Source organism: Pollicipes pollicipes, unplaced genomic scaffold (genome assembly GCF_011947565.3).
Source record: "Pollicipes pollicipes isolate AB1234 unplaced genomic scaffold, Ppol_2.1 Scaffold_5724;HRSCAF=6776_pilon_pilon_pilon, whole genome shotgun sequence".
Lineage (NCBI taxonomy): Eukaryota > Metazoa > Arthropoda > Thecostraca > Pollicipedomorpha > Pollicipedidae > Pollicipes > Pollicipes pollicipes.
This window is the reverse complement of record NW_023596746.1, coordinates 32,014,887-32,027,352: the sequence shown is the minus strand read 5'-3', so window position 1 is coordinate 32,027,352 and position 12,466 is coordinate 32,014,887. Positions and strand designations below refer to the sequence as shown.

At 49.3% G+C, this 12,466-nt stretch overlaps 1 protein-coding gene across 1 annotated transcript; it reads right to left on the bottom strand.

The window, feature by feature from the left end:
• Positions 1-1,853: 1,853 nt before the first annotated feature.
• LOC119103744 (uncharacterized) lies at positions 1,854-4,715 on the bottom strand. The gene is made up of 3 exons (XM_037227378.1): positions 4,692-4,715; positions 3,759-3,947; positions 1,854-2,946 (listed from the first exon to the last, which is right to left on the bottom strand). The coding sequence occupies exons 1-3, from the start codon at positions 4,707-4,709 to the stop codon at positions 2,845-2,847; spliced, it is 309 nt and encodes a 102-aa protein (XP_037083273.1). The 5' UTR covers positions 4,710-4,715; the 3' UTR covers positions 1,854-2,844.
• Between the last annotated feature and the right edge of the window lie 7,751 nt (positions 4,716-12,466).

Below are 12,466 nucleotides of genomic sequence, written 5' to 3'. Positions count from 1 at the left end.
TTTCATCAAGAAATACGATGCAACGGGTACATATTAATACTTAATGCCTGCCTTGTCAACAAATGCAAAAACTATCTTTCGATGTTAAAGGTCAAGGTCACACAAAACACAGCACACTGAAATATATTCTTTAACCAAAAAATACCACAAAAATCTGCAATACTGATGCATGTGGTGTTGGCTTTCGTCATATATGAAAGGTAATCATCAGGTTCAGGGCCAAGGTCACAAAAACGCGATAAATTGATATATGTTCACTTAAAAACAAGTAACAACAACATGTTTACCATTGAGATGTCTGTGATGCTCAATTTCGTCACGCGCAGGAAAAATGTTTTGAAGGTCAAAAGTCTACGTCACAAAACGTAGTGTCCGGGCATTTATTTGTTTGTTATTTGTCTCCTTGAGAAATACAACAAATTTGGACATTACCAGCACTACTATGATACACATTTTGCTGTAATCCTTTGGTAAACGAATGAGTGCCAGGGGATCGCATCTTTGTGATCTTGACGGATGACCTTAACAGTCAATGTTTGGAACTTAGGGAAAGCTGATTCATGAGTATCAATACGCCATGATTTCTGTTGTGTTCCTTGTGTAAACAAATGGATGTCAGAGTACGGGGTTTTGTATAACCCTGACCTGTGACGTTGAAACTGTTGCAAGTTCTTACTTGTTGAAGCTTTTTACAAGTGTGACGAAAGTGGCACCTCAAGCATCCTTATGCTACTCATTTTGTTGTATTTCCTTGGTTCACAAATAAATGTGAGGGTACGGTGTTTTTTATGGCCTTGGGCTTTGACCAAGAACATTAATTTTTGCAGATGTGACGAAAGAGGACATCGTGAACATCAATATGACACCCTTTTTGTTGCACTCTTTATGAGCGAAGAAATATCAAGGTATCCCAATTCACGTGACCTCAACCTTTAACCTTGAGAGTGAGCTACTGTAAGTTTGCTTACACAGGACATCACTGGGATAAAAGTGATACGCATTTTATTGGATATCTTAGATAAGCGATGAAATGCCAGGGTACCCACGTTTTGACCCTTCATTTACCTGAAGGGGTCAAACCAAATGACTTAGAGAAAAGAGGAGTGAAGATTCCTGAATACTTCAGTGGGTTGGACCCAGGGAAAAGACTGTTGAAAGTCTGAACTGGACCGGAATTCGAATAAGAATGCGACGCTTACTTGACGGACATGCAAATCGCGTCACTTAATATAGCATTTCCAACCATATTTGTAGGGATCACATGGATCTTACTTCAAGTCGCGCTGCCTGTCAGGCCTTGTCCTGCCTCGCCTTGTCTTGCACTGTGCCTTGCCAGACAAGCGACCCAACAGGACGTTCAATTACTGGTTCTCATCGGAAAAAAACAAACAATATTGAGAACCGCTCTCTTTTTTGGCCTTTTCATACAAATTTGAGTGTCTTGATGGGCGTGATGCCTTTCTTCTCGAGCCGTGACCTGACCTGGTCAGATGATGTCTGTTGGATAGCAAAGGCTGCGCCTACTGTGCCTGAAGCGTTTAGGAGGAGTGACCTTTGACCCCGCGCGTGCCCCGAGATGGTGAGTAATGGCTAGAGACATAGTCTTGCACGATTTGGCTCGGGCGTGGGAACTGCGCTGGTCGCCGATGACCAGTCAGTGTTTTTTGTCTTGAGGAAAGATCTGGCAAGGCTCTCTACGGGGACAGAAGTTTCATGAAGCCACTTGAAGTTGCTTGAAGTTGATCATGATTAAGTCCTCATGCTGTTGTGTTGTTCCTCCAACTTATGCCGTGTTGAAGTTTTCCCACACGTTTGCCGACAGCCACAGTCTGCTTAGGTGTATCACAGAGGGCACAATTCGCTTTGTATATTTCACACCGAGGTGTCCTGTGCCCACACGGAAGTGGAGGCACACCTCGATTTGTTCACGTTGACATTGTATATTACCAAGCAAGTCCCAGCATATCATACCTTGGACACAATTTAGTTCCAGTATGACCCTGGTCCGTACATATCGCCTTTGCTATTCACTCCTCTGTCATGAGGGTCGTGATGTCTTGCAACAGGGCTTCCAACACGCGATGTTTATTCAATGCGAACGCATGCGCAATGCAGCCAAGAACAATGAACATGTGGCGCACCGGCAAGGGAAGTGCGGCACTGCGCTGCCAGCTGATGTCAGCAGGGGTCGTCCAAGGTCGCACAAGGTCACGTCGGCCTAGAGGCCGGGGGTGACTTCGGATCGCGGAAGAGCCCGGCTGATGAAAAGACTAGTGGGCACATCATCTGGAACATCGATAGGGCGTTAGCTGCACCACGACCGTGCGGCCGATTATTTCTAGCGCGGACCTTGACCCTGACCATTGACCCTGACCCTTGGCCCTGACCCCACCATTAAAGCTCCAGCTCCACCAGGGCCCTATTTCAGCTCCTCGGAAGTTTTTTGTGGACAATTTCTGCTCGTCATGTGACCTGTGACACAGAGGTTCGAGTTCGTGCTTTCGAGTTAGCTTATACAGAAGATTCATATTTTAGCTCATACCGAGTCCCAGCATTTATCAGTGCTAAATGTCAGAGCAAACCCTGGATAAAGACCAGGCACTTCCACGGACACAGACATGCAGAACAGCTGGAGGTCATAAATGCCTATCACTCACACAAGCGGATCAGTGGCGTGAACGCTGATATCAACCTTTAAGGAAGAAAACGAATCGTTCATTAACACTAACGACTTAGCTAACGTGCGATTTAGGATCATTCGACATCCGGCTGACTATGACAACCTGCTGACAGCGATGGGCAGATGCTTACCTTATCCCGCTCTGACGTCATGACGTCCGCGGCTCAGTGGTAACCGTAGCCCTTATCATCCTCGGGCTGCGTGACGTAATAGCCCCAGGGCGCGAACACGTCGTAGCCGTGACCCTTGCTGGGCCCGCGGTACGTCTGCAGCAGGGGGAGAGCTTCAGAGACCGCACACCGGCTGGCGCGGCAGAAGGGTGCGCCGGGGAGGTGCGACGGCGGGATCAGTAGCTTTTGACAGTCGTCTTCATGTGGGGCACAAAACAGAATTGGCTACCCCTACCGCGTGAAGTGAGGTCTCTTCATCCGACATGGGTGTGTGCAAATGGCAAGCACACAAGCAGCACGTAGATACGGCACGAACCAACTACTTACAGCACAAGCAATTCGAGCAATCCATGGAATGTTTGCTGGGTGAATTGAATACGAACCTGCCGTAATTGGAAAAAACACGGGGTATGTGCGATATGTGTGTTGAAATCGTTCCATTATTGGTCCATTAACGTATAAGAATTACCGAACTATATCAATTCCAATTGGTGACACCTTCAGCATTGCATTTCACTTGCGCGGCTCTCTTCCAGTGGAGCTCGTCTGTCTGTCTGTGAGCCTAGTCTAGTCTGTGAGTCTTTCTGTCTGTGAGTCTGTCAGAAGCCTAGTCTGTGCTCACGGCTGCACTCCCCTATGCATTATGCTGGGTGAAAATAGCAGTTAGTCGGCGCAAAGGAAAACATGCCGCACACCGTAGCGTGGATCAAGCACTGCCGTGGTCAGCGTTTGATGAAGGTAACGTGCATATAACAGCAGGGACTTCAGGCATCGGCGTTTATTCGGATACACATGCCTAACGTAACACCTCAATTTTAACTTAATCTGTGAAATTTCACAGCATGTGTGGCATGACATGCCTTACCTGTGGCGTGACATGTCCCACCATGCCACTCATCAGCACGCACCTGTATTTTCACGCGTCCGTAGGAGGGTTTGCCGTAGCCTTGTCGGGGCTGGATTTCCGCCACCACAAACTTGTCGCGGCCGTACGGTTGCTCCGGCTGGTAGCCGTAGACCGGCTCTGGCTCATACCCTTGCGGGAAGGCGTCGGCCGCCGCCAGCAGGCAGGCCATGGCCAGGGCCGGAACCATCAGCTGCGGGAGGACAGAGCAACGGCGTCACAAAACTATGCTCACGGCCGCCACCGAGCTTTCGGACCTCACACCAGCACGGAAGCCACGGGCCTCACACCAGCACAGAAGCCACGGACCTCACACTAGCAGAGAGGCCATGGGCCTCACGCCGGCGCAGCGGCCACGGGCCTCACGCCGGCATAGAGCCCACGGGCCTCACACCGGCAGAGAAGCCACGGGCCTCACACTGGCACAGAGGCCACGGGTCACACTGGCACAGAGGCCACGGGCCTCACACCGCCACGAATCCTACGGACCTCACATAGGCACGGAGGGTTCACACCGGACGGACTCCACGGGCCTCACACCGGCGGAGTCCACGGGCTTCACACAGGCGCGGAGGCCACGGGCCTCGCACCTACACGCAGCCTATGGACCTCACGTCGGCACGGGGGCCGCACACCACCACAGAGGCTACGGGCTTCACGCCGGTACAAAGACCTGGGGACGACCAGAGCCGCGGCCAGCGAACTAGCCGAATGAGACCAGCTGGGACCGACACAACGCGTGGAGTCCGGCTACCAGCTGGGCCGACACAAGGCGCGGAGTCCGTTTTAGCGGGCGGAGTCGGCTGCTGCCCAGTGGCGCCTCGCCAGCCAGTCTGCGGGGTCCCACAGGCCCGCCGCCCGGGCGAGCTCGTCGCGACGGCCGGGCACTGAGCAGCACCGAGTGGGCCGGAGCCGGCGGCCGGCGGCCGGAACTCACGGCTCGTGCAGGGCTCATCGTGCGGCGTTGCTCGGCGACTGCTCCGGCGCGGTCCGGCGTCGCCTTTATAGCGGCCCCGGCCGGCCGTTTCACCGGCTCCGAACCTGGCCGTCGTGGGAGCGGGCGACCGAGAGCCACGCGGGAGAAGGGAACGGCACGCGGGCCAAGGCGCGACTCCTAGTGCATTAGGGTACAGGGACGTCAAAAATCACAGGCGAAACGTTGATGGTTGCATGAATAAAATGAAGCTGGCACGCTCACTTTGCCATGCATGGAAAGGTATATTTTGCTCCACAGCAAAAGGCTTGGTAGATATTTTTGTGGAGCCAAAATGCGGCAAGCAGTGGATATTTGGTTCCTGTGACTTGCGTTTGGTTTTGTAGGATGACATTTATTGATTTGCGGCTTTCGATGTCCGCATACCAATGCGGCAAAGATCTCGAGCATAACGTGCTAAAGTGTGGGTTCAACAAGTGTGTTGATTTTCTGCTCGTTTTCAGATGGTCGCCACAATAAGCCACAAGTGCTCTGGCTATTGCCCCTACAATAAGCAAGCAGGATTAAATATTTTGCAGCCCATACGGCCTCCGTGGCAAGTCCGTGTTGAACTGATAAATGTTAGGCCAGATGTTGCACTTCACGTTTGATTTTAAGGTGAATGCACTGCCCATACTGGCCATATGCACTGGCTATATGCAATTAGCACGCCCTCAGTGGGGAAGGTAATACGACCCCAGAAATTTTTTTCCAGAATGACTTGCATAGTTGTAGGTAAGTGAATATTTCTTTTGACATAGATAATTAGACATATTTTGCAAGATCTCCGGCCTACAGCAGGTAAAAGTCAGGACATGGCTGTCAGTAAAGACAATTCCGAGAGATTTGTTCAACGCGAAGCGACAGCATAGTGTTTGAAGAGCTCATAGAACTTCGAGAGGTTTTCTTAAGCAATTAGACTACTGCACCTGGGTTTACGACCAACTCCACTTATCTTGGTTTAAGTTTGGACGTCAGAGCAAAGTAAAAATGTAACCACCTTGTTGCTGGAAAACTTGCTTTATGAGCCCCTTTTTTACGCTTATTACAATTCATCGGTCACAGCAACATAAAAATGTCCTATGTAGGCTTCATGAAAGTGGTGGCCATTGGTCTAAAACGAATTCGATCAACTTCTTACTTTGAAAAGCATGCTGTCTAGAGTAGCACTCGGCGCTGATCACGACCTCAAATACGAAAATGGTCCGGAAGGCTCCTGGTCATTTTTCAAGGTCAAATAAAGTCAATGATCTGATATGAACATCAGCGACATCTCACTGATATGGGGTGTGTTGGCTAGGGCTCGTTGCGTAAGAAGGCCTGGGGCACCCAGGACAACGGTGTTGCGTTTCACCTTGCGTGACCTTATGTGACCAGAATTTTACGACCTAGGGATTTTAAGTTCACCGCAAGCGAGTTCATGAATAATCTCACTTACCCTGTGAGCTTTCTGTATCAGCTCTCTTAGTTACTGAGATATCAGTGGGATGAAATCCCCCCCCACCCCGCTCCGAACGCGCCACACTAAACCGGCCTCCCGAGCGCGTGTTAATGCTTGTCCGAAGTGAACCATAATATGGTCTATCGCACAAGAGGCCATCTTATTTAGACGATGTGTGACGTCTATGAACCCTCAAGGTCTGATCCAAGGGCATAATGCGATGGACGGAAGTTTAGATAGCCAGCTGTCCCCGTAAGTGAGGCTGAACGACCTATGAAAACAATGTTATCTTTTTTATTAATTTGATCCGAACCTTTTGAATGGATGACTTTCTGGGATCAGCCCCCACGCTAAGCAGTGCTTGTTGTGTGAGCCCTGACCTCACCATCCGATCGCGCAATTCCAGGCAACGGCAGAATCTGGTGGCGAAAGCTTAACGTGCCGCGCTGCTCGGCACGGTCCGTCTTGCCCTCTGACGTCAACTGACCTTTAGGGCGACCGCTGCCACCGGCCGCAGGCCATATCTGTCAAGGTCAAATAGCGAGTGCCCTAAAGCGACTCGAACCCACCCTACCACGCGTGGGTGGATCGGAGGGCAGGCGCTCTAATCAACTGAGCCACCGGGACTGACTGATCTTGATTGCAAAGATTTTTGAAACGATCCAATCATGAAGAAAATGCAGGTAAGACGCACATACACGGACAGCAAAACTGCCCGCGCGGAGGCGGCACCAGGCAATTGGAATGAAGAAACTTTCTGGAAGCATGATTCGGAGATTAGTATGGGTTTGGATTTCTTTTTTGCTAGTCGATGGTGTCGAAAGATTACATCCCCTTAGTACAGATCAGTGCATCGTGTGTCATTGGGGTTTTACATGGCACTCAGCTGTTCAAGCTATACAGAGTCGCCTACCTCTCATCATCCTGGCAGGAGGAACGGGCACCGCCGGGCATTGAACCTCGTACCTCCGGCTTCCAAGACTTACGGTCTAACCGCTGCACTGTCGGCACCCCAGACTGACATGTCGACAGATTGCTGGCTAGAAGATGATCTTAAGGGTGATGGAAAAAAGAAATGTCGTCAACAAAAGGTCTTATGGAAAAGATTACATGTGGATAAATAGTATGGCCAAAGACCATGAGGAAGGAACAGCATTAAGAGTTGATAAGTAAAGGCTCATACGGAATCAGGATCGTCAGGCAATAGTCATTTGGTACGAATGTTACATCGTAAAACGTCTGAAAAAGTTCTTAGGCAAAATACTGTAAAATTTCATCGGATAAGGGTTGTCAGGGATGAAGATGATAGCAAAAGGTCAAAAGAGATAAAGAAAGCTGCAAGCTAAAAATCGTTCAGGGTAAGATGGGTGGTGCGAAATGTCGTACTTATATGGTGTGCGATAGTATCGCACCAGGTCGCCGAGATTTAAAGAACCCATAGCAAGAGAAGTGACTGCAGCTCCACAATTAAGGTAATTAAGTGAAGCCAGTGTGGCTGCATGTCTTCAGAAAAGACAGAAACAGCATCAGGTGTGGATGCTCACGGGTTTCCTCTTTCCTTCCTGCCATTCAACTCCGCACTCAGTGAACCAAATCTGATGCCTGAAATTCTTACAGTGACACGGTTTCCCTACTGGGCGTGCATCTCCAAAGTGGAGGCGCCAAGCAAAACGTCAAATGTTGGGCGTCATTTGTATTTCCAGCCGGCGCCGACCTCTAACCGGGCACTCGTTCAGTTCCGACCGTTCGGTTTCGTTCCGGCCGTTCGCCACTGACCGTTCAGTTCCGTCCCCCTGTTCCTGGATGCGGAGGCGCCGTCGCTTGTCGGTCAGGCGCTGGCTACACGTTGTGCGACGCTGCGATGTCGCACCCAGGAACGAAAGTTGTCATGTGACCTTTATCTTACGGGGTCCGTGTCCAGTCATAAATTCGTCCTTGTGATATTTGTCGTGTACGATGTTCTAGCATAGGAACTCTATCCCATCCAGTCTGTATCCCTCATGTCCTGCCTCCATACTGACCTTCATCCGGAACGGGTTTTCCCCGTACGATCCTGTGTGACAAGAACCACTTGATCCTTCACCACTGCGATATTTATCGTGCATGATCTTTCGGCGTGGAGTATTTGTCTTGCTATCGCTTGACGTGCGATACTTTACCACATCGTTACCACACAAGTTACCACACCGATGATGATATTTCCGCGGCGTTCTAAGTATGAAAAAAGACAGTATCAGGGAGTATGGGTGGGAAACAGATATTTTCATACAGATATGCACGACTGTTCCAGTGTACGCTACGATGAGGTGTCGGACATTACGACGCTCTTTTGCGCATATCTAGAATATCGGAACAGTGGCGAATTTCGGGAACACGCAAAAGGCGCAGGAATGCATTCGAAACTGATAACGTATTTGCGTTCGCAGGTAAACCTGTTTTGACGAGCGATTTTGACTGACCACCAGGCTCTTCACCTGGCATTCCGACCACGTGGCTGCCAAACAGAGCTCACGGATGTGTTCTTGAAACGCTTTCGGCGTTATAAACCGAACTATCATCCGTTGTAGTGTTGTTGGCAATGAAATAGCAAGACTTAATGAAATCTGCTCCTGAACCACGTCTTCTGAGCACAGCTGAGCCTGCCCCGAGCATTTTAAAGTCGCTTCTGTTCAATACGATTGTCATTTCTGATTGCGTTTAGCATCCTGAGCCATCAATAGATAAGATAAACATGTGTTTTCCCCTTTCAGCCAAGGGCAAAACCCACATAACCATACATTCCTGATTGCCACGAACACAACGACCGCTTAGGTGTACCGTGTACCACACTACATATGTGCTGAGACTGTTCATTCACTTGACGTGTCCTTTCGATCCAAAAATAGATGTGTGTCGTAAAATCTAGTTTTACCTCATGTTCCCCAACAGAATGCGCAATCACAGGATTTTTGTTCAAAAATGGCGATCTGGCGATCAGTCCAAGCTTTCGAAGAAAAAAACGACCACGAAAGAACAAACTGGAACAAATGGTGGATTCATGAAGATCAAGGGAGTCAAACTAAGCCCCGCATAAGATTCAAGGGAAATCAGCTATGGATATCGTGTGAAAACGGGTGGAAACAAAGCAGACGCTGTTCTGATGCCATCAGGTCTTCTAAAGTTTAGACGCTTCATGCTCAGTTGAAGCCAGGGGGCTCGAATGCAAAATGTGCAAATGTGCATTACAGGCCCGCATGAAGGATTAATGCACTGCTTTGAAAGATTACGAGACCTGACAGTTCTCGGCACTGTAAAGGCACAGGAGCTCGTCTCCACAGCTCACAGGATATGGTGTGCGTGCTGCTGGTAGTCGGTGTCTCATGGCTTGCCTGCCATGGCTTGCCTGCCATGGCTTGCCTAGCATGGCTCTCATGCTTGCCAACAGCTTGTTTCTGGTTACAACCCGCAAAAGGATCTCTCGTGTGACATTGCGAATAGACCTGCTCGTCCGACAAGCGCCACATGTCTTATACTCATTTCATAGCCCGTTATTCATTCCGGCCATCGCCACATGATCTATTTTGCCAACTTGTGATTTATTCAACACCTGACACGGCTCGCATATGAGATGATCCCGCACTGCTCGGAGATCAAGGGTGGTGGCACTGCACGGCCGGCGTTGTCTCGGTGGTGGCACTGCACGGCCGGCGGTGTCTCGGTGGGGGCACTGCACGGCCGGCGGTGTCTCGGTGGGGGCACTGCACGGCCGGCGGTGTCTCGGTGGGGGCACTGCACGGCCGGCGGTGTCTCGGTGGTGGCACTGCACGGCCGGTCGGTGTCTCGGTGGGGGGCACTGCACGGCCGGCGGTGTCTCGGCGGAGGGCACTGCACGGCCGGCGGTGTCTCGGTGAGTGGCACTGCACGGCCGGCGGTGTCTCGGTGGGGCACTGCACGGCCGGCGGTGTCTCGGTGGGGGCACTGCACGGCCGGCGGTGTCTCGGTGGGGGCACTGCACGGCCGGCGGTGTCTCGGTGGGGGCACTGCACGGCCGGTGGTGTCTCGGCGGTGGCACTGCACGGCCGGTGGTGTCTATCCAGTAGACTTCCAGTAGTATCCAGTAGCTGACTAGCTAGTAGAATTCGCATTCGACTCCACTTAGATTCCATTTGGACTCTAATTAGACCATCTAATGAAGTCCAATTGGAGTTCCGTTGGGTTCCATTTGGATTCTAGCTCTAATTCTAATTGGAGTCCTTGTAGATTCAAATTTTATTCCATTGAAATTGTAGTTCACCTCCCTAATGCGACTGCTATTGGAGCATCCAGGAGAACTCCAAAATGCAATCAGCTAGAATGTGAAGCAGGTGGCTCAATTGGATCTTTTTTGCTGGGGCAGTCTAACGGTGAGTCAACACTCATCAAATCGTGACAACGAAATGTCCTCCGGATGGTTCCCTAGCGGTCCAGATGCGCAACAGATGAACCTGCTGCAGGTAGTCGATTACCCGGTTGATTGTTCTCGGTGATGCGCGCCATTTTAAGTCTGAAGGTGGCCTTGATCTTTTGATGGTTCGCTGGCTTGTACACGTGGACATGATTCTTGAGGTGGCCCCACAGCATGGAATCCAGTGGCGACAGGTCAGGCAAGTGAGAACCCCCCGCACGGCAGTCTTAAGCTGGCGTGCATTCCGCGACATGGTTCTCAACCGGGTCCAGCGAAGACCGATATATGTGCTGTGCGTTGCGTTCTGCTGGAGCCACTCCTAACCACGATGGTCCCCATGAAGTCGCCCTAGGGTCACCCAGAATGGTACTATTGCGGTAGTGGCGTAGCACTCTGAGGTGGTCTTGACAATAAGTCCAGTCTCGTTCTTAAAGAGGTATCTTCTTTAGTCAGCACTGGATGAATTTGATATCACTTATGTATATTTGTGTTTATCATGTGCCATTGCATGTTTTTTTCGAATGCCATCGTAGTCTTGATTGGGCGATATTTTTTACCACTAAATATAACGTGACCCAACTTTTATATCGATCACCTTATATACATGATTACTGGACACAGACACAGCATTTTGCCTCTTTGCGACTTCTTTGCAAACCGGTTGCCAGCTTATCAAAATATGAATTCGTAGAACTTTGGCGTATATCGTTCATTTTTAGCGTATAGTTTTAGAATGCAGTTTCTTAAAGCCAGAATATACAATCTACAACTGCAATCTAAGAAACTCAAAACATACACAGAGAATGTGCAATCTACGACATAAATATAGGCAAGCAGTCTTGCACGAGTTTCTCAAAGCTAAGAACTAATATACGACAGATCTTGATTTTGATAAGGCCTTGAAGAATTCAGCAATGCATTTGTGTCGTAGACTATAATACTGACCTCAGGATTGTTACTTATTGCAAGACATTGCTGAATTGGCAAGCCTAAGTAACTGGCAACAGCTGCAAAAAGCATAAAAGAGCATAGAAATGAAGGTGAGCAAGACATACTGGGATGTCCAGTACCCAGGAAAAAGGCCTTGGGTGGGGCATGCCGAGACCAAAAGATAAGGAAAACTGCCTGGCCAAGAAGCTTTCTTTACAAAAACATCAAAATACATCTCACTTGTTTGTTGAACCGCTCCCGGCCGGGAAATCTGACTTCCCCTAGGGATTTCCGAGCACAGCTCAAAAATGAACGCTTGCAGCGACACCAACTTTTTAGGACAGGTTCATTTACTAATTTTCATACTTAGTGCAAACGTTAAGTTTTGATCTGCCAAGACGAGTAACCTAGGTGTGGTTAAGGGGTAAACTTGAAAAAAGAATTTACCACGCACCCCATATTTGTGTGTAACTTGCCATTGCCCAAATTTCCTCTAGTAATAGAACATGATAACACCAACATTTTGCTTATTTCAGATCTTTCGAAACAGACGTGGCCAGTGACCTGAGTTGAGATAAATTTTTGCTATGCTTTCTTGAAAAATGCAAATTTACGAAAGCATAGTAACATACGCAACTATCATATAACCACAGAGCACATGGCATTGCCCTAGGTCATGACCCACCTCTATGGATGCCTTCTGCAAAATACGTGCTAAGCTCAAAATAGGCAGTTGTAAGAGGTAATTTTGGGTGCGGAATTCAGAATTTTCACTGAAACATGTTATGATGTTGTTCTAAGGCATAATGAGGTTATCATAGGTCACGTGAGAACAAGGTCGTATGAGGTCATCCAAGGTCAAAAACCTCTGTTGTTAGTAATGAAGAGGCTAGATGAACAGGTGCAACACGTGTAACCGTTGCACCTCTTATACATCGTGTTTGT

What these genes read in the sequence shown, in the direction of transcription:
- LOC119103744 (XM_037227378.1), bottom strand. An exon ending in ACGGACGCGTGAAAATACAG is followed by an intron (nt 2,947 to 3,758) that starts GTGCGTGCTGAT and finishes CCCCTGCTGCAG; the next exon opens with ACGTACCGCGGGCCCAGCAA.